At 34.5% G+C, this 23,677-nt stretch overlaps 1 protein-coding gene across 1 annotated transcript; it reads right to left on the reverse strand.

Moving 5' to 3' along the window:
- Nucleotides 1–9,958: 9,958 nt before the first annotated feature.
- LOC138150867 (small ribosomal subunit protein eS27-like) lies at nt 9,959–10,213 on the reverse strand. The gene has a single exon (XM_069074323.1). The coding sequence runs from the start codon at nt 10,205–10,207 to the stop codon at nt 9,959–9,961; it is 249 nt and encodes an 82-aa protein (XP_068930424.1). The 5' UTR covers nt 10,208–10,213.
- Between the last annotated feature and the right edge of the window lie 13,464 nt (nt 10,214–23,677).

Below are 23,677 nucleotides of genomic sequence, written 5' to 3' on the forward strand. Positions count from 1 at the left end.
CTAACATTTCTAGTACCAAATTGAATAAAAGGGGTGATAGTTGACATCCTTGTTTCACACCCAATTGTATTGGAGATATATCTAGCTTATTCCCATTACATATTTAACTTATATTAAGAGCTCAACATGAATTTTTTTCTACCTTCTCATTTTAAATTAAAATTTTTTTGTTTATTTTAGTTTACATCATTCATTGCCACAAGATTTTGAGTTACAACTTTTACCCCCATCTTTCCCCTACACACAATCCCAAAACAGCAATCCCACTGTATACCCCCTTTCCCAATCTGCTCTCTCCTATATCCTCCCCCATCTCCCTCCAACTTTCCAGTAGGCCATGGTGGATCCCTATGACCCATAGCCTGTATATCTGTATATCTTATTTACGAGTTGCATGTAAAAATTATATATATATATGAACATTAGGTTTTAAAATTTTGGATTCCAGATTCTGTCCCTTCCTCACTCATCATCCACCCTTACTAGGAATATAAGCAATTCAATATAGGTTATACATGTGTAGCTATGCAAAACATTTCCATAGTGGATATATTGCGAAAGATTGGCTATATTTCTCTCCATGCTATCCTGCCTCCCACTTGTTCTATTCTCTACTTTGACCCTGTCTCTTTTCAGAAGGGTGTGATTCCAACTTCACTCCCCCTCAACTTGCTCTCTCCTCCATCATCCCCCATCTCATCCCTTTCCCCCCTACTCTCCTATAGGGCAAGATATCCTATTTAGTGTATGTGTCATTCCCTCCCTAAGCAAAATTCAATGACAGTAAGTTTGACCCATTCCCTTTTGCCTTCTTGTTTTTTCCCCTCCATTGTAACAGTTTTCCCTTGCCTTTTCTATATGGGATAATTTACCCTATTCTATCTCTCCCCATCTCCTCTCATTATATTCCTCTCTCACCTATTAATTTCACCTTTTAAGTATCATCTCTTCCTATTGAACTGGTCCTGTGCCCTCTGTCTATGTATACCTGTACACATGTATATACACACTCACATATGTATCCATATGCCCATATACCCTCCTATATAGATATATGTATGTATACATATACATACATACATATATATGTACATTTATAGTCCATTCAACTATTCTTTTTATTTTATTTTTTAAAGCAATTGGGGTTAAGTAACTTGCTCAAGGTTACATGGCCAGGTGTTTCTGGGTAGGTGCTAAATGTCTGAGCCTGGATTCGATCCCCCAGGTCATCCCGACTCTGGGGCCGGTGCTCTTACTTGCTGTGCTACCTGGCTGCCCCCATTCAACTATTCTTATACTGAGAAAAGTTTCATAAGTTACAATTATCTTTTTTCCATGTAGGAATGTAAATATATCAAATTTGATAAGCTCCTTATGATTTCTTTTCCTTTTTTCCCTTCTCATGCTTCTCTAGTTTCTTGTACCTGCATGTCAAATTTTCATTTCAACTCTGCTTTTTTTTTCATCAAGGATGCTTGAAAGTCCTCTATTTCATTGAATGACCATATTTTCCCCTGAAACAGAGTGCTTAGTTTTGCTGGGTAGGTGATTCTTGGTTTTAATTCCAGGTCCTTTGACCTCTGGAATATGATATTCCAAGCCTTTGGATCCCTCACTGGAGAGATCCTGTGTTATCCTGATTGTGTTTCCACAACATTCAAATTGTTTCTTCTTGGCTGCTTGTAATATTTTCTCCTTGATCTGGGAACCCCAGAACCTGGCTATAATATTCCTAGGAGTGTTCTTTTTTGGGATGTTTTTCAAGAGCTGATCAGTGGGTTCTTTCAACCATTCTTTTGCCCTCTTATTCTAAAATATCAGGGCAATTTTCTTTGAGAATTTCTTGAAGGATGATTTCTAGATTCTTTTTTTTATCACAGCTTTCAGGTAGTCCAATAGTTTTTAAATTATCTCTCCTGGATCTATTTTCCAGGTGAGTGGTTTTCCCAATGAAATATTTCACATTGCCTTCTATTTTTTCATTTTTTGGATCTGTTTAATAGTATCTTGATTTCTCATAAAGTCACTAGCTTCCATTTGCTCCAATCTAATTCTTAAGGAATTATTCTCTTGCTTTTGAGATTCTTTGTTGATATGGAAAATTAAGCTTTTTAAGACACTCTTCTCCTCATTGCCTTTTTCAGCCTCTTTTGCCACTTGAGTTAGTCTATTTTTAAGGTCTTATTTTCTTCAGTCATGTTGTTTTCTCTCTTTTCATGATTTTCTTGCATCATTCTCATTTCTCTTCCCAATTTTTCCTCCACTTGTCTCATTTGGTTTTCAAAATCCTTCTTAAGCTCCTCTATGGCCTATAATCAATTCATAATTTTCTTGGAAGCTTTTGGTTCTGGCCTTGCTGTCTTCCTTCTGTTCCATGCTTTGATCCCTTTCCTCCTCTAAAAAGGAGTCCAAATTTGGATTGCTGTGCTTGCTTTGCTTCCTTTGCTTGCTCATTTTGCCACTTAACCACTTGACTCTTGAGCTTTTTGCCACAGTAGAACTCTTCTTTCAGAGAGGAGAGTTTTGGTGAAAATCATTGGGGTTTTCTCAGCTTGTGGAGCTATTACTTGGGTTCCCTCTCTGAAGTCTCCACATGCTCTGGCTCACTGGTCATGTACCCCAGGACCTCCACCCAAGACAGTGATCCAGATCCAAGCAGGTTAAAGCAAAAGAGATAAACCCTCAGACTGGTTGCTTGGTGCCCCTACAATCTGCAGGGCAAGAGTTCTCAAGCAGCCATGCAGCAGCAACTACATAGCCACAGCACCTCAGCTTCTTGCCCCCTGGAGCAGAGGCGAGACTGCAGTCCCAGATTCCTTGTTCCCAAAGTCCACTGGCCTTTTCACTTTGTCTTTGACATGTATGGGTTGATAATTCGGGAAACAGCCATAGCTGCTGGTGATGTACTTTCCTGTTGTCCCTCCAGGTCCTGACACCCTGGGGCTATAACCAGGGACTCAAGGGGCTGGGCTCCCAGTGCTTCCTGCTAGTCTGCCAGGCTGTCTTCTATGGGAGGTTTGTTTCTCTCTGTCACTTTGTGGATTCTGTAGCCCTAAAGTTTGTTTGGAGTAATTTTTATAGGTATTTGAGGTGGTTATGGGGGGAGCAGAGGGAGTCTTCCTGCTTCTATGCTGCCGTCTAACACGATTTTTTTAAATGTGAAGAAAGTAAGAGTTGATCTCTTTCAGCATCTTAAATTTTCCATTGGAAAACTGATCACCAGAAGTTTTGTTATCAAATAATTTTGTTTTTAGTTAGCCACTGTGATCTTTATGTATGTTTTTGGGGTGTGGCACTCACATAGATAGAATCATAGATCTTTGAATTACATGGGAGGAAAATGCACTAAAAGTGTGAAGACATTAATTAAAAATGCATATCTATTTAATGGAGATCCCATTCCAAGGAGGTGTAGTCCTAAAGGAAACTGCTATGGGTACAATTAAAATCACTACCACCACTGGACATTTAAATAGCACTTTAACATTTATGAAATAAATTATCTCATTTAACCTCATAGCACCTTTGTGAATAGGATACTAAAGTATGATTTATGCCCAGGCTAGAGATAAGTAAATTGAGAATCAGTTTCAGCAACTGATATTTCCATTTTCATATATTAAGTGAGTGTACTAATATTATTATTTGATAAGGAGTAATGAAGGAATAGGGGGTGACTTTTAACCTCATGTATTTTTGACTGTAAATATAACACTAATACCATTCTACTCATCACACTACTTATACATAATGAAAGTGGAAAGTTTTTCATCCATTTCAAGTTTAGTACTAGATTGTAATAAAAGGTCTGTATAAGAAGAGACTGTTTTTTTTTTGTATTTGAATTCCCAATGCCTATCAGAGATCCTGGGACATATTAAGTGCTTAAAAAGTATGCATTGATTGACTTATTATAAATCTTCTCTGGTAAAGTGTTATACTCCTACACTTTGTTCTAAAGTATACAAATCAGTATCCTGCATGGTTAAATTTTTAACAAATGATGTTTCACTGTGAAAGAAGAAAAATCAAGTGCTAAATTAATATTTAATTACCGATTCATGTATACCATGGAGTATACCATTTCAGACATAGGCTTAAGGTTAGAGATAATGGAAATGAATAGACCAACAAATGACAGTATTTGCATGAGTGATGCAGTAGTGTGAAGAAGATTTGAAATTGTACCCATAATCCCAGGGAAGGGGAAATCAGATCTTCTGATCCCTGGAATAGTGGACCATGTAGAAGTTTTGCTATGGGGTTTTATTAGTGTAAGACAGAAACTGATAGAGACCATATTCTATAAAAAGAACACTCTAGGTAGAGGCTTCAGACATTTCTCAGTAACAATCATGCTGATAAAACCTGGGTTTTTCATCATCCAACTTTCTTCCTTTTTTCAATTTGTTTTAAAAATAGAATTTGAAGTTTGTGGCTTTATTATTTTGTGATTTTTATCCTGCCTATGCTTTCAATCATTGTTCCTTTTGAATTGCTATCATGAACACATTTTGGTTTTTTGGCTTCATATTGCAGAAAGATGGTTCTTACCTCTTAATTCACTAATGATTTTTTTTTGTTATCAAATAAGGGCTTTTTTGTTATTAAATGTGTTCCTCTTCAGGGTACTCTTTGAACTTTCTCATTATGTGCTAGAAATCTCTTTATCTTGGAATTTCACTTCAGGCCTAGAATTCACAGCATGGAATGACCACTTCCACACTGCTTCCCCTTTAGATTAGAAGACTCCTCTTGAATCTTCTTTGAAGTAGTGGGTCCAGGCCAACCATTGCACTACAGGCTTTCTCTACCATGACCATGTGAAAGGTGCCTTTACATAACTCTCCCTTTTTAGCTTCCTTTCTGTATTGTCTTCCACCATTAAATTGAGGATAAGTTCTGTCCTTCTTTGAGCTTGTGCTTATATTCCCAACACTATTCATTGTGTTTGGCACATAGTAATTATGTGATAAACCCTTATAGAATGACTGACTTTTCACAGAACAAAAGTGATGCTTCTTTCAAATGCCATGTGTCCTGATGATCATTTCCAAATGTGATCGTAACAGGCAAAATCCTAACTGAACCCCCCCCCCATAGTTAAGGTTATTTCTGAAAATGATTTAATAAACAGTGCTATAGATAATTAAACACGGAATCTTAATTTTGCATTGAATATTTTTTTCTTTCTTGGTGAAATAAAAATATTTGTTAAATATCTAAGCAAGAATAAGTCTCAATATTGAGACTTATTGGCAGCAAAGCCAAGATTAGGGCTAAGATTCTTTACCATAGGGAGTTTACAATGACAGTCTTCATTGGTTTAACTATCATCATAATCCTTCGATTCTCCCTATATCTTAGAAGAACATATGTGAAACTCCATTTATATTTTGAAAAATATATTTTTGAATCTTCCATTTTAACTGAACATATCTATGATTATACTTCACGTCAATTAAAGAAATATTTATCATGTGTCTAAGTACACAGTAATGGGATATAAAGCAAAAGCATCCCTTCTGTAGGATTGCATGCTACTATATACAGTTCGTGCTTAAGGAATGCTTGTGGATTGATAACTTCATAAAATAGGGGAGAATCAAGGAAGCAAATCTTTTTCTAAACAGGTCTTTGGCAATGAAGCTTGTTGAAAAATGAAGTTTGAGTGCAACTTCCCCAAAACTGAAGTGCTCATATGACCATTGCCAGGTCCAATATGAGATAGTTTCTGTGTATCCTACTGTCCAATGAGTACTGTATTAATTATACTTCTATTTAACAAGGATCTTTATTAGTGTGAGTACTCCTTCATTTTGTACATATATAATAGATGGAGAGCCTTCTAAACTAAACTATTAAATTTACAGATGAGGAAAATGAAGTCTAGATATGTAAAATGAAATCCAAGATCATATGACACCTAAACTATAATTATAAAAGTCAACAAATTATAGAATTTCATAAATGTAATACCGTTTTAGTCAGGAAGCATTTTCTTTCTCTAGAATATTAGGTAAATTTGTTCAAGTAATGTCAGCATACATTGTAACATGGATTTTAGTTGAAATATGGACAAAGGTTTAGTGAATATATATGTAATGCAGTTCCAAATGCCTACATTTCCTTGTTTTTATCAATATTCCCTTATTTTAGGTTTAAAAAATTCATGCTCCATGAGGTTTGTTTTGCTCACAATTATGGTAGAGTAGAAATGACCTGAGTTTAGTTGTTACTCTCAAATTACAGCTAATTGTTTATTAAAGAAAAAACTATTACTTAGTCAATTCATTATAAAGTACTTTCTTCATCACTAAAACATTTCATTACTGGAAATGACTAGTAATTATAAAATAATTACTTAAATAAAAGCAAGATCAAGGAAAGAAATCATGAATTAGCTCATTACTAGTCACTAGAATACTGAATTAAATTTTCTATATATTTATTTGTACTACTAAAGAATGGATAGTTTAAGCAATGGTTTCTTAATTGATCCCAAGCAATGAGAATATTAAAAGAACATGAGAAATGGCAAAAATGTTATGCATCTTTTCTAATGACATATTTGTTTACCTACCCAGACATATGATTGTTTGGTCTAGTGAGCTCATTTGGAATACAGTCTGCAATTTTTAGTCTCAAAGAACTTAAGAGACTCATGGAGGATGACATGGCTGGGCTTGAACCCAGGTCAACTTTGGTTCTCAGGCTTGCTGTCATATCTACTATGTAATACCTCTTCCATTTGTTTATAATAAGAAAATAATAGGAGCAGGAAGAAGTTTAGTGAACATTTCTTCAATTAAATTCACAAAATAAATATCCCTTGTGTAGATATGGGAATTGTATCTCCTACCTCCAAATTCCATTTGTTCAAGTATTTGCATAGGTGATTAGAAACCATTAATGCCTCTTAAAAATATTTGGGTACATATGTTAGCCAGTTGAAACATGCATTTTATGCATATGTTGTATATCCATGAGCACAGGCAGAAAAGAGCTGAATATATTACATTTTTCTTTTTTAAAAATTTATTTACTATTAGTTTACAACCTTCAGTTCCACAAGTTTTTAAGTTCTATATTTTTTTAAGTTTTGAAGTACCTAATTTTCCTCCTCTGCCTCGGTGGTATGCAATCAGTTATAGTTTCTACACATACCTTCACATTATACATTAGTCATGTTGTAAAGAAGAATTATAACCAATAGAATGAATAATGAGGAAGAAGAAACAAAACAAACCAAAAAAAACAGAGAGGGTAGGTAGCCAGCTTTAATCTGCATTCAGACTTTATAATTCTTTCTCTGGATGTGGGCAGCCTTTTCCATCATGAGACTTTTGGAGTTGTCTTATAATCTTGCATTGCTGAGATGAGCCCAGTCTTTCAAAGTCAGTCATCCTGAATATATTTCTTGAAAATTGCTGTATTGGGATCATCCCACCCCTACAGTATCTCTCAATCACATATCGGTATACTTCAGTCCTTTTCCATATAGGACTATGAATGAATGAAGTGGCCCTAGATATGAGTACTCCAGTTATTTGTAAATGATGGGCTGTCAGGATGGGGAAGGAGAAATAAAATAAATTTGCACAATAACTTTGTTGTATATTTGAAAGGAATAGTAAGTTTTGCATAGTAGATTTGCACTTTCATGTATAATCAACTTTTAATTTGGTGCTATGTCTTGGAAATGCTTTTTTTGTTCCACAAATTAAAAATAAAATAAAGCATCAAACATGAAATCCTTTCCCACATATCCAGGGAATATATCTATGAAACAGCCACTAATTATGTAAACAAGTAGTATAGGTTAAAGAAGTTCCTGAATTTCATATAGAATAAAGATCAGGATGGTTGAGTAGGTTTTGAATTGAATCAAGTAGATGTTTCAGTATACAGGAACTTTTGAGCATACACATTACAAAAATCAATGACATTCTTCCAGGAAGAAATAAATACATGAACACGATAGTTAAAAATAATTATGCTTCCATTAATAGCTGGACTTCCAGGATTCATATAAATACAATTTGAAACATATAACACAACTTTTTATGCCTCTTACAACTGAACTTTTGTGTGTGTGTGTGTGTGTGTGTTTCTTGGTCAACATCTTCTTCACTAACATACCAAATCAGGGAATGCCTTGAATACCAATACTTTGCTTTACAATTTTATTTTTTTCAAATTAGAAAAAGTCCCTTTTCTTCATTCTCCATGTTCCACTACTAAAAATAAATAAAATAATTCTCCGTAATCAAGTAAAATAAATCCCAATATTGACCATATGCCCCCTCCTACCCACAATAGCTTTCATTCTGTAACCCAAGTCAATTATATTTCTGTTGGGTGAGGATGGGTAGAAATAGTATAATCTATCTCCATTCTTCTGTATCCATGGTTAGTTATTATGTTGATCAAAGTTCTTGTCTTTAAAAGTTGTTTTTATTTATAATATCATGATAATTGTACATACAATTTTCCTGGTTCTGCTTACTACATTCTTTTTTTTTTAAATTTTTAAGCAATCGGGGTTAAGTAACTTGCTCAAGGTTACACGGCCAGTTATTTCTGGGTGTGGTGTTGAGTATCTGAGCCCGGGATTCAATCTCCACATCATCCTGACACTGGAGCTGGTGCTCTTACTTGCTGAGCCACCTGGCCGCCCCGCTTACTACATTCTGCTTCTTTTTCATTTCATACAAGACAGTCATCCTCATCAAGTGCCAACCAACTTCCACTAGCAGAGGATACAAGTCAATCCAACTGAAGTGCCAGGGCAACTTGAAGATGAGATAGGAAGTACAATGTGGTAAGCAAGTCAAACTACCACCATCACCTCTACTGCCATCTCACTGCATACCCCAAGGGAGATAGTCCAGGACTCTGAATCCAAGGGCATTTGAGATTAGCAGTACTTCCAGTCCAATGGCCTCAGTTACTATCCTGGGAAGCAAGCCCCATGGAGAGATAGTCTTGCAAATATTAATGCTTGTTCTGTAGCCATATTTATTGAATACTAATATCTGGTAGGGATCTCAAGGAGCTGAATATCTCTAATATGTGTCCTAAAACAAACAAATGAAATCTTAGAAACAAAAACCGAACCTTAATCTTTCTAGGACAAGCCTTTTCCTGGAGTTCTCTGAATCTCTCCACAGAATCTATTCCTTGTATTTTTTTAGCATTGTTCCAGATTAATTGAACAATCCAGAGGGTAAAGGGAAAAAATAAAAGTCTTCATGGACTATGCTGGGGAAGTTGAGATTTCCCTAGGAATTTCCATTCTTTTTAAGACATTTCTACTACTCCATGATAGATTTTATGAAGGAAGGAATTCTAAAAATTAGTTTCCCCAAATCATGTCTCAAAAGTAGGCATTCAAAATTTTTGAAATGAATAAGATAATGCATGTAAGCTTTTATTTAGCACAATTTAATTGATAGAATGCTGAATCTGGAAGCAACAATTACTAGATGAATCTAAAAATCCTGCAGCATATACTTTTTAGAAGGGTGACCCTTGAAAAGTCATTTATCCTCTCTTGGTCTTGATTTCCTTACCTATAAAACAAAGGGGTGGTATAGGTGGCCTATTATGGGTTTAAGAGTCAAGAACATACTTTTTATACCATGGCCCTAATTACAGCACTAGACAACTATCAATGATAAAGCAAAAGAGGAATAGAAAGATTTTCCATGCAAAATTAAACACTAGCCTTTCCTCCAATTCAGTTCTCCATGGTGGGAATAGTTTCCATGTAAGAGCCCCAGTTTACAAACACTACATCAGAACATCCTGAAGATCTGGAAGTGAAGATTCTAGGATGACTGAAGCATGGTGCTGCCATATGTAATTACAACATCATACAAATGGATCTCAAACATTTTTTTTGTATCAAATTTGTTTTATTCTTTACAGTTCCTCATTCATCTTGATTCAGTCATTACTTCCATCTGAATGAACATCCTTCTCTAAGCCTCGCCTTGCCTCCAGTAGGCTGACAGAGTACAGTGGAGCATCTGACACAGAGAACCACTGTTTGTGCGTGGCTGAAGACAGTGGTGATTTTATAGCATCCAGGGCACTTCATGTCCATGAAATAAGAGTTTGGATTCTGCACCAGGAGTTTCTTCTTGTGCTTCTGCTTCTCCTCCTCGGGAGAGGGGTGCACAAGGTCTTTCACGAGAGGCATGTTGGCACGGAGAGATCTTCACCACCGGACAGGATCTCAAACATTTAATGCTGCTCTATGTTCTTACCACTGGATGTTAGTTTCAGCTCATTGTCTTCTGTGTTTTGATAGAGGCAGCATTACAGAGTAGAAATAGTGGAATACTTGGCACCAAGAAAGTAAGATTATTTATTGTCTGCTACTCATAAGTAATGTAATGTCAAGTAAACTTTTCCTCCTTTCTGATTTCTCTCTTCTCCCCAATTAAAATGAAAGCAATAGATTGCATGATCTCCAAGCTCTCTAATTCTAAAATGCTATAAATCCTTCCATGAATTGATGAAGTCAAGCTCTATTTATAAAAATTATATTCATGAAAGTCATGATATAAAAGAAAAACTCAGGACTTTTTTAGTTGAGGTTTTGTTTTGTCTTAGTCCAAGTCTCAGTGCTGAGAGTTCAAATGTTCTCTTTAGAACAAACCTTGGATCTTGATTGCAGAAACTTTTAAAGCAAAATTCATGTATGCCTTGAAGTAGAAAGGACATTGCATAAATGACAATGAAGATGGGAGAACCTCTAATCATATCATGAATCAGATATTTTATTAAATTCTGGAAATTGTTCAGTCATCCTCAATATTTGCACTAAAAGCATAGACACCAATTCAAGGCAAACTTTTTATGCAAAGCATAACAGATGTGGGTGTCTATAAATATATGCATGTGCATGTGTACATGTATACATATACACATGGTACACACAGGAATGATATCATTTGTAATTTGAAAATATGAATGCATTCAATGCTAGCTGTTATGTTAAAGTATACAGTTTTATGTGTCCTCTAGCCAAAAACCCTAGTCTAATTTTACTGTTTATTCAGGGATTTTTTTTTGGAAGGATGAGAAAGAAAAGAGGAAGCCATGTGCACTTGCACATAGGAGTTCTTACTAACCACATCAAATCCTAAATGGCACTACCTCTCAGTGATTTGCTGCCATTTGTCTGCTTGCCTTACCCACCTACCTACTTATATAACTTTCAGAATGGCTGTTCCTTGACATTAGACCTGTGTGGGTGGTGAATAATAAAGAAAGTGAGCAGGTAGAGAATGACAAAGATTCTTGTTTGGAACAAGTAGTTCCCAAACTGAAAGTGTTATTAGAAACTAAAAATTATAGTATTGCGAAAGCACTGTCCTTACTTTTTGCTAAAATATACTTCATTTTGATATGATGACTATTCTGAGTTCTTGGATTTTAAACCAATAGAGCCCAAGCTTGGTAGGTCACATTAAACTGGGAAAGCTGACTTTCTAGAGAAGGGCTTTTCTCACTTAAGCCATTCCAGAAAAGACCCATAGGCATGCATTAGTTGTTTAGTCAAAGCCTTCCCAGATTAGAACAAATAACAACAGTTTGTAGGTGAAGATTTCAGAATCACCATTAAGTCTTTTCAATAAGGCAAAATTGTTAGAGAAATGAGAGGGAAAGAAAATGAATTTCTGTTTAGTGAAAAGATAAAATTTAAAAGAAAAATCAAATAAACAACACACTTTTATCAATTAAACTTTGATTTCACATCAGAATTTTCATTGGACTTTATTTCCAAAGAATGAATCCAATTTTAAAGATTATTGTATAGAGTATCATACTTACTTTTCATCATTCTCACAATTTTTTTCTCTTATGCAACTATTCTCTATTAAAGAACATTATTTAACTTGGGAGATATTTGCTATTTTTTTTTCTATAGAGTTCATTAAAAAGCTACTTCTGTTAAATTTATTGTGGATAGGCAAAAATCATAATTCAGCAAAAAGTATTGAACATTTCCTGCATAGATGTCACTGAGAATAAAATGAGAAACTGAATGTATATGTCTTTCTAGAATTGTATGGCCTACCTGAGGAAAGAAGTCATAATACCTTGAAAATGTTAAGCAATAAATTGAAAAGAAAGTGTGGGAGCAATAGCCAATATAATATGTAATCGTTGCTATAGAAATATGAAGCAAAAAAAATTACTCTGCCTGCCTGGAATGGTCAGATCAGTCATTTGGAGAAGAGGGGCTCTGAACTGAATTGTAAAGGATAGGTAGGAAAAAGGATTAAGATCTTTAAGAAGAGGGAGAATGTTTCAGGTTTATGGGGGATGTAGCACGAAATAAATTGACATAGAATTGAATTTGGAGTGGAAGAATAAAAATCTTGTTTAGCTTTGGGGAGAAAATAATGAAAATTGAAATGTTACAGTGCTTATTGTTTGTGATTTACTTTAGAGCAGGAATATATATGAGCTTTACAGAAATTAGGTTGGGAAAGACTCATTACTATACCCACTTTACACATAAAGACACTGAAGTTCACGAAGATTCTAACTTGTCTAGGATCACATAATGTCTGAAGCAGTACTAAAAACAAGATCTCATTGGTTCTAATTACAGTTTTCTATCTAGTATTCCACATTGTGTCTAAAGTTGTATTTTGTTATAAAATTTATATGATTTTATATATAGTCTGGGTAGAAATTCATTGTGAAGAACAATGAAATGAAAGTATCCACATCTTATGTGAGTAGCAGTTCTTGTAATCCCTAGAGCAAAGAACTCCAAAAGGACCCTTTTGCCTACAGGATAAAGTAGTTTAACAAACTGACATTTTTGTCATTGTGGAGAGAGTTCTGAACTTGGAGTGAAGAAAATCTAAATTTAAATCGTGCTTCCAACGTATAGTAGTTGTTTGACCCTAGGCAAGTCACTTCTCCTTCTCTAGTCTCAGGTTCCCTTTCTATGAAATGGAGATAGCATTAGTACCTACAGGAATTTTTGTGAGGGCAAAATGAAATAAAATGTGCAAATATTGTGGTGCTATATAAGTAAATCATCATTATTATCAATAATATTGTTATGAAGTATTTCCTTAGTTACCATAATAGATCACAAAAAGTAAATACTTAATGTTGATAGAATTGAATTATATGAATTGAATAGCTCAGTTGACCTTGATTATATCTTCAAAAAGGATTCTTATTTTTAAAACTAATAGAAGAGTTCTCAGTAACAAGAAGTGATACCTGATTTATAGTCTATCCATGTTTTAAAATGCAAAATATTCACATGTGGGTTCTCTAATGGGGGAGGTTAAGTTGACTAAGTTTTCTTTTTTTTTTTTTTGCAACTTCTCCTTGAACATAAATCCATTAAAAAAGGGTGCTATGAATTCATTTTAAAGGTCCAGAAGTTACTACTCCCATTTGGCAAAATTCAGTGAAAAAAGATACTTATTAAAACATCAAGAAAGAACAATTTTCCCTTCCTGAACTTTAGAGTGACTTTCATAAAAAGATATGCTCATTGCAAGATTAACTGGGGACACCTTTAGAGGGATTTATCTTTTCCTTGTTCTAATGCTATAAGTAGAAATTTTCTTCTAAAAATTTTAAACATTGGGTTTTTTGAAGTGTTGGTAAAAGTATCTTTAGAATTCACCCTTTTAAAACCTTTTTTTTTCTTTTTCCTAATCCTTGGTGGCTTGAGGCATATTCTCCAAACTAGAAAAATATTAAATAAGGAGTACCTGGGAAAAAATAACACAATATCAGCTGGAGCAGGAGGTTTCAACTCATTGGAACTCTATTTATTCTCTTGCTTGAGAGACTCTTGAAGCTGCATAAAGCTGTGTATTAATACATGGGCAAGCACGAGACAGACAAGGCAGGTGTTGCATTAACTCAGAACTCATTGGAATTGGAGAACAGGTTAGATTTCCTTCTCTATGGATATGAGTTGGTCTCACTGATAAATTGTTTATTTAATGCCTTATATGGCTGTAACTACATATATATATATACCAAGAAAACTTTGTTAAAGAACATCATAAGTGGTATTTTGAATTTTATCCTAATGGTTAAAGTACAATCAGTTTGAGAATGCATTAAATGATTCCATGATAGAAATTGTGTATGTGTGTATTACATGTAACTAACACTTTTTTTCAGTTAATCTTTAAATTCCTAAAATCTGTCCAAAAGTCACTCAGTGACTAAGTTATCATTTAACATCCATTGTATTTTTATTAACCTATCAGTATGTTGAGCCAACATAGGACCTCATTCAATGCTAACTCAGAATGTCTTTTAAGTTCAAAATGACTCCAATACTCCAGTCAGTGCTATCTTGCTCCCAAAAATGTACTGGTTTATTGTTTATCGAACATTTGCTATGTCTGGTTCTAGCCAGAGCCACAAGAAAAAAGGTAGAAGATAATTTTTTATACCCACATACAAAGCAATAGGAAAAAAAATCAAGGATAAATAAAATTCCATTAGAGAAATTTCTGATATCAAAACACCATGGTGTAATAAATAGACACCTAAATTCTGAGGTAGGATATGCTGGTTTTACCCACAATTTCTGACACATATGGCCTATATTATCTTGGGCAAATAATTTACCCTTTCAGTGCCCCCAGATAACTCTGTAATACTGAAAGCTGCAGAGGATGTGCTGATCCAAAATGGTAGATTTTCTGCATCGAGTTCCCTACATTAATGAAATCAAAGGTCTTTTACAATTATATGGAAATATTAAAGAAAACTGGATCATAGGTATTAGACTGGACTAGAATTATCCTATTCATTTTATAGATGAAAAACTGAAGCTCACATAGGTTGCTTGACTTGTTTATGGAGAAAAAGAGCTAATAGATGGCAGAGAAGGAAGGGAAAAAATCTTGTTTGCTCTTCAGAGTGCTATGCTTTTCACTGGATCTTTCTGCATAGTTTGACCCATTGCCTACAATGATCAAATTTATATACATAAAAATAAATGCCTGTGATACCTTTTTTTCAAAGAATCATTTGATCAATTTGATTGCTGATATAGCAAGTACTTTAGGTCACAGCTTGAATCTTTGGTGTCAATCATTAAATGCCTTTATTGCTCACCACTTTTTTTTTAATTTTCATTTAAAAGAGAACAATAAATTGACCCAGTAATAACACTTTGTTATAGGAATGTAAATTTTTAAGATCTTCCCTGCCCCTAGGTTAAGTGCACCTGGAGCCTGTGGTGGGAGGCTTGTTTTTCAGGAGTGCCCCTTGGTGCTTTGTGATTGGGCAGTGGGTCAAAAAGGTTGTTACATTCTCTGACCCAGGAAAAGGCTATATAATCCCTGATATGAGACTTTGTTTTGGGTTTGACTTTGAGAAGTGCTGTATGATTTGACCAGATGAGACTCTGGGCTGCTGTTGGGAGCCCCCCGGCTTTGAAAAACCCAGATGTTGATGCTTCCCTCTCTGGTAACTGTGATTAGTTATGGATGTATGTAATGGTTGGACAGTTTGGAAGCCTGTTGGCTGAAATGTATCTGTCTTGTAACTTCTGCTTGTAACCTCTGTATACTCTGAAGTTTGGGGTGCTGACCTTTTTCCTCTGAGATAGGTTAAATGATATATGTTTGATTGATAAAGCAAGATTGTTAACCCATTTTGAGTTGCTTTCCTTTAGAAAAGCAGATCTAACAGCCTGTCTTGGCAGTATCCGAGGTATGCTGGGGTGCTTGCTGCTATACACTTCTAGGTTTGTATCCCAGAGAGATCATAGAAGTGGGAAGAAGACCCATATGTACAAAAATATTTATTGCAGCTCTTTTTGTGGTGGCAAATAATTGGAAATTAAGGGGATGCCCATCAATTGGGGAATGGCTAAACAAGTTGTGGTATATGAATGTAATGGAATACTATTGTGCTATAAGAAATGAGGAGCAGGCAGACTTCATATTTAGCTGGAGAGACTTATACAAACTGATGTGGAGTGAGAAGAGCAGAACCAGGAAAAATTTGTGCACAATTACAGACACAACATATGTGTGATGACCAACTGTGATAGACTTGACTCTTCTCAGCAATGCAAGGTTAGAAGACAACTCCAAATGTCTCATGATGGAAGGAGATGTCTACATTTGGAGAAAGAACTAGAAAGAGCAGAATTTGAATGCAGACTGAAGCAAACTACCTTCTCTATTTCTTTTTCTTGTTTGTTTTTTTTCCCTCTTTCCCATTGTTGATTCCATTGCTTCTAAACCTTCTTTACAACCTAATGTCTAATGTGAAAATTTTTGCAGATCCTATACTTGATTGCATGCCACTATGGGGAGGGAGGGAGCAGCAGAGCGAGGGGGAGAACATTTGAAACTCAAGGGATTGTGGAACTGAATCTTGTAAACTAAAAGTAAACAAAAAATTAATAAAGAACAAAAACAAAAAAGCACAATAAAGCATTCTTTATTTTTTAATGAAAACTAAAATAATTTTTATACATACGTTTCAGGAAGGAAGGGAATGTCATGATTAAAGTTTCTCCATTAGATTTAAAATAAGATCAGGGAAGAACAAATTCAAAGGGACTTTAGAGCACTTAATTCCCATAAACTCTAACAAAAACTCAAAATGTTCGCTTATTCTGTGAGTTTCCCTATTATACATCAAGTGCAGCACCTGGAACCCATCTCAAGGCACAATTCATCACTGCAGGTAATTGCTGTGCAGTGCACCTGAATCCAACAATTCATTATGCTTGTTTTCACAAACCCAAAACGTCAAAGTTTTCATCCATTTCTGCACTTGCAAGGAACAAGCTTTGCCCATTATTTTAGCAGTAGATGAATTGCCTCCTTCTAGAAATAGATAGGGTTATGTATTCTATCCTACTTTTATTAGCATCCCACTGCCCAATTAATGTTCCAAACTTTTGTTGATCCAGAGATCAGAAGATTGGCATTAAGAAGATAACAGCAGCAGCACCCTGTGTTTGTAAAGTATGGACAAACCACATACCAGATGCTGCTTCTGACAGCCTTATCTTCATAGACCTCTTTCTATGAAAACCTGAAATTATTTAGTTTGGATCTATAGGAAGAAACTGTTTCAATCCAGTTATCTTATGCAAAAATAACTTCTTTCAATACGCCCTTGTTTCTGATTTTGAAATTGAGATGATAATACTTGTTTTACATCACAAGATGGGACAAATATGAATGGATAGAGCTTGTTGTAGAGGGCTGAGTGTAATTTTAAATTTTTTTTAGATTGAATGGTCTGTGATTGATTATATTTAAAATTCAGGACTAAATATTCAAATAACCTAACCAGGGATCTTTCAAGTTGTTACTGTTGCCTCCCTCTATTATTTTAATCTTGTATAATGTTTGTATTTACTTCTCTACAGGTCTGTTCTTTCCAACAACAGTACCTGAAGTTCTTGCGTCACAGGTTTTTGTTTTTGTTAATGGTACACAGTAAAAGTTGAATAAATTTATTTAAATAAAATATGCTTTGAGTTGTCTTAAACAAAATCCATGACTCCTAGAGTGTTTCCTTCAATCAAACATGTCCTAATTACCTGAGTCAACTATACCATAATGTAGTTTCATAGCTATTAGAAGATGTCTTTAAATGTGGTTTTTAATAAGCTTTCTCTTTTCTTTTTTGGTGATCTCATTAGATCACCTAGGTAGTCCAAATGCAGCCCTTGACTCTATTTCTATATTCTCAATCTCCAAGTAGATATCCTTTAAGAATCTTAAACACACCTGCCCCAAACTGAACTCATTGCCTTTCCTCACAAAAATATTCTCCCCAACTTGTCTTTTTGTCAAGAAAACCACAATTCTCTACATATCCCTAATTTAAGACCTCAAATTCCTCCTCATCTCTTCTTTCTCATTTCAACCTAAACTGAAACAGTTTCTAAGTCTTGACAGTTCTCTGTCTATGACCTCTCTTATGTCCATCCCCTTAGCTTCACTCATACCACAACCACCCTTTCATTATTTCATGCTTAAACTCAGGTAACAGACTTGTACTTGGATTCTACTTTTCAGCCTTTGCATTCTCCAACTCACCCTCCACCTAACTGATGAATTTATTTTCTAAAGCACTGATCTGACAATTGCATTTATCTCCTAAAGAATCTTCATTCACTCTCTATTGTCTCTAACCTGCTCAGGTTGACATATAAATCCTGTCATTACATGATTCCAGGCTATCTTTTCAGTCTACTTGAGACCATATTACCATGTTTTACATTCTGTATTCTAGTCAAACTAATTTACTTATTCCCAGAACTATCTTTCTGTTTCCCATTCTTATGTCTTCCCACAGGAACTACCCCATATTTGGAACATATTCTCTTCTCACTTCTGCCTCTTAACTTTATTCGAGTCTCTAAGGGATAATCTCCTATCAGAAGACCATTGTGATGTCTCTGATTCCTAGCTAGTTCTAAATCATTCTTCATATTTTTTGGATTAACTCCTCCATTTAAATGTTTTTTTCCTAGTAGAATGTTAGTACTTTGAGGAAAGGGACTATTCCCCCCCCTCTTTATCCCCAGCACTGTTTGTAGTGCCTGCTACATAATATCAGTTTATTAAATATTTGCTGAAATGAATCACTTGTAATATCATCATCAACCTTAATCATGTATGAAATACATACTATGTGCCAGGTGCTGTGCTAAATACTGGGAATACAAAGAAAGTCACAAACACAGCATATGCCATGAAGGAGCTCATATTCTAATGGGAGAAGACGTACAAACAGCTAGGAACATATAAGATACATTCTGTGTATATTGGAGGTTATCCCAGAGGGAAGGCACTATGGGTGTTGAGGGTAGGGGAAATGAGCTATAAAAGGTTCTTCCAGCAGGTAGGATTTAAGCCAACTTGGAGGAAGCCAAGGAGGCACATTTAAAGAGGGAAAATGTTCTAGGCACAGGGGTGGGAAAGGTATTTGATGAAATTGCCTGGAGATGAGAGTAGAGTGTTATGTTCATGGACCAGCAAGAAGGCCAGTGTTGCTGAAGTGTAGGATTGTAGAGTGATCAGTAAGGAGTAGATGTAAGAAGATTAGAAAACTAGGAAGGATTCAGAATATGAAGGGTTTTAAAGGAAAAACAGAAGATTATATATTTAATTGATTATGAAGATGATGGGGAGTGGTTGGAGTTTGTTGAATAGGAGGAATAAAATGGTGAAATCTGTACTTTAGGAATATGTCTTAAGAAGCCAAGTGGAGAGTAACTTTATAGATCACATAGTCCAAATGAAATTTTACAGTTTAGGAAATAGAGGCCTTGGGAGGTAATTTAGTTTATCTGTGGTCACACAGTTAATTGTCAGAGGAACAATTTGAAGACATGTCTTCTCTTTTCCCTACAGAACATTGCTTCATGATGCTTTCATGTTATTTCACACTTCCGATAATGAATAAAGGTTAGCTTTGTACCCAGACAAATGGAGACAGAGAGTAGGAAAGAAGAAATCAAGGTACAAATCATTTAATCTGATTCAATGAATGAATGAATGGTTTTTAATAACCTAATAAATTCTTTCTGCTGATTGGACAAGATTGCTTCCCACTTCCTTTCCATCTCTGATATTCTGTGAATCAGTGAATAACCATTGCAAGTATCATGTCAAGCAAATGACATGTAGCACGAGGTGAGATTGGATTAGCTGCCACACATCTACAGCTGTGCATGTCAGACACTTCAGCAGGCCTAATGCTTAGGAAGCAGATGGTGCAAATAGTCTGGCATATATTTTCCGGATCAGTCTTTTTTATAACCTAACATAATGCTCAGTATTTTGCCGGTGTAACTCTTGGCATTAACACTTTGGAATCCATTTTAGATTTCTCTTAAGACAGAAAAAAAACAAAACTCAAATTGTTCAAATCTGGTTCAGGGTGATTCTGAAGCTTTTGTTATACTATTTTTTCCTAATATTATACTGAAGTACCTAAGTGTGCTAAATGTGTGACTAGTAGTGCTACAAGATTCTGGAAATTACATAATCACAGTTAAAAGAATATTGATAAGTGATTTAGTTTAATAGTTTTTTTTGATCCAGCATATATAGTATGGTAAGACAGTCAGCCAATAAACATTTGTTAACAACCTGTTGTGTGCTAGGAGTTGTGCCAAGCTTGGGTAAGTAAACAGAACTTGTCTATTACATATAACTTCACAACACTTCAGACTTTGAACTTAGAACTCAATGAAAATGACTAATCTTACTAAACAGAAACTGCATATCCATGAGTTTTCTGACTCTCTCCAAGATGTCGCCAACATAAATATTTAGCATGCTTAGATTCCTTGTGGGGGAAAATTTTGTGGAAAAAAAAATAGTTTCAGACCCACTAGTCTAAGATCTCTCTCTCTCTGTCTCTGTTTCTCTCTGTCTCTGTCTCTCTCTCTCTGTCTCAGTCTCTCTCTCTCTGTCTCTCCATAGATATCTATATAGATACAGAGATAGATATAAATATATTTTAAAGTTCTAGGCATATAAATAAATATAAATATGTAAAAAATTAGGTGTCTATTTTTTCAAATTTTGAATTTGAATTCAAGACTGATTTATTTCAGTCTTGCTCTATTATGTGTCTGTGCATGCATGTGTGCATGTGTGTGTGTGTAATCTATCCCTCTACCTATCTATCTATCTATCTATCTATCTATCTATCTATCTATCTATCTATCTATCTATCTATCTATCTATCTATCCTAAAATCATTTTGCCCTTCTTTGTGAACATGATAATTGCTATATAGTCATATGAATGTTGAGTTCATTGGCAACAATAACAGCATTATTTCTGTTTTGTCTGAAATAATCTCTACTCATTGTTTAACACAGCTCTCAATAATTTTGTTCCACATAACAGATCTGCTTCTCCCCAAAGCCCATGAAAAATTGACATGATTATTTCTAATACATACTTTAATAGAGTCATGATCCATTTCATGGATTTGGCTATTCAATAAATAGTACAGATGGCAGATTATATCCTAGATATATGCCTTTTGCTATGAGTTCTTGCTCATGTCCCCCCATATAGTTCCCCACAAAGAAAAATATGCTTTTCCTATATAATCTAATAGAATAAAAGTTTCTTTAGATAAGAGACTATTTTATTTTTGTCTTTTTATTTACCAGAATCTCCAAAAGTGTTTAGCATATAATAAGTACTTAACAAATATGTATTCATTGGGTAATTGTTGGAGAATCTACCAAATATGTAAAAGGTATTCTTCTAGGCCTTTTAATAACCTGCAGAGCATTTAGACATCGATTATTTTTTAATATCACTGAGTGACCTACCCACCTCCAATTCCATTTAAATCTTTCCTTAATATTCCCTTTTACAAGATCTCCTATTGTTGGTAATTTCCTGAACCCAACTTAATCCCCATTGTAATTCTTCTCATTGTTCTTTGGGTCACTTATACTTTTGATTCTTTGGAGAATGTGTTGTTTCTTGTGTTCTAGTTCTATAGGACATTGGGTTTTTTTTTCTTTTTAAGGAGATGTTAGATTTATTATGGAATAAGGGAACAACTTGTCATCATTGGAAGCCCTACACAATTTCTTAAATAAAATACAGCTTGTTTTTCCTTCCTGTTTAATTTTTTACTCAATTTGTAAGTTTATCATCTAAATGTGTATATACTGATTGACTTTATGGGCTGTCCATTCATTAATATGTGAGTATGGAAAATAGCCTTCATCCACTTTTCCCTGATGCTGATTAATAAGTTGATCTCTTAAGTAGTCATGGATCATTTTGATAAACGTTCATAGTATCAAGGGGCTTGATGTAATCTGTACCATGTCAGTGATACATAATATTACTGGAAATCCTTTCTCTATTTAATGATTCCTTCTTCCATTTCAACTCTATGTTGAGAATGTTCCATGATCTGAAGGAACTACACTCATGAGTATTTGGCTTCCTATTTTATAACTAGTTTCACAATTATCAACAGGGGATCATTGAAAACATTCTCTCTCTTATATATTTTAAGGAACACTGTATTATTGTGACATGCCTGAGAGTAATCTTATTGGAGGATTGCTATGGACGCTGCATTTTGGTAAAATAACCAAATTTAAATATACATATATGTATACACATATATTTTTAAATAAACACACATTTATACATATATACACACATACATGTATATGCCCAAACCTTGTTTTTATGTTTTTTTGCTTGTGATTGTGAAGTTATTATCTGCTATTATAAACTTTGTCTATCCCTTCCTCATATTTTTTATCAAGGAGGGCCATGATATGCATAGAAATAATTTTCATAAAGATTTTATGAGATGAGAGTTGGGACACTTGAGTAAGTCAATACTGATATCAATTTCTAATGATTTTCTCCGTATGGCTTCAGAATATGCATGTGTAACACTTCTAAGAATTCTGTAAGTTCTTGGATCTTTTCATTTTTCTAATCAAAACTAAATTTTCTAACATTTATTTTACCTCATTTGTTGTGCCTAACTTTGCTTTAACTTCAGTTAACTTTTAAAAAAAGGTAAGTATCAGGGTATAAATGATTTAGGAAAAATAAATTCATAATATTTTTTTATCTCTTTATCCTCTGAATTTCATGATTAGTAAAATGTCCTAATCTTATTTTACCCATATTATTTGTTTAAGGAAGAGAATTTTAACATCTAAGTTGTCCAAAAATGAGTTATCTCTTTCATTTTTTTTCCATCAGGCTATTTCATCTATTCTTTTACACATGTTTTCTACCTCTTATATGATCTTAATTAGAAAGAATTCTGATATTCCAGTTTTATGTTTTGCTTTTGTATTATTTTTATATCCCTAATGTTTATTTAGCATAATTGCAGTATTGTACAAATTTCATGCCCTATTAATAGTAGTCTTTTTCCTTCAAGGACCACAACACCTCTTAAAATCATTTACTTCTTTTTACTCCCTTGAGCATTATAGTAGTTTATGTCCTTATCATGTTTTATGTAACCTATTGAAATAACCTCATATTTTGAATTCTCTCCTTCCAGTTTTAAATCCATCCTCCATGCTGCTTTTTGAAGTGCAGTTCTGCCCATATCACTTCTCTATTAAAAGATCTTATGGTTTTTCTATTCCTTTTAAGATAAAATACTCCTCATTTTGGAACATAAACTCCTTTGTAGTCTAACTGGAAAATTGTCAGATATTTAGCCTTAATTTGACCCACCTCTTAGCAGACACAGAAATATACAAGCACACACACACATGAATACAAACATATGACCTTCTCTCCCCTCACCTCTCTGTCTTTACATAAGATGTTGCTAGTGTCTCTAATGCTTCTCCTTCCTACTTCCAACCATCAAAATCTATAGCTTTCTTTGACTTCAGGTCAGCTTTGTACTCCTGAAAGATTCTTTCTATCATATTCATTATTAACGGTGCCCCTCTAAAAATGCTTTTTTATGTTTGTCCCCAGGGCCTAAAACAGTACTTTTCACATTGTATTCACTCAATAAATGCTTGTTGAGTCATTACTATTATCCCATTGCATTATGGTTAATTTATTTAATCATTTGTATATTTTTTTATCAATTGGTTGCTTCCCAGTTTGTGTTCTTTTGTCTTTGTATTTTCAATTAA

This window comes from Petaurus breviceps, unplaced genomic scaffold (assembly GCF_028583685.1).
Source record: "Petaurus breviceps papuanus isolate PSGF00001 unplaced genomic scaffold, PetGlider_PUasm1.0 90895, whole genome shotgun sequence".
Classification (NCBI taxonomy): domain Eukaryota; kingdom Metazoa; phylum Chordata; class Mammalia; order Diprotodontia; family Petauridae; genus Petaurus; species Petaurus breviceps.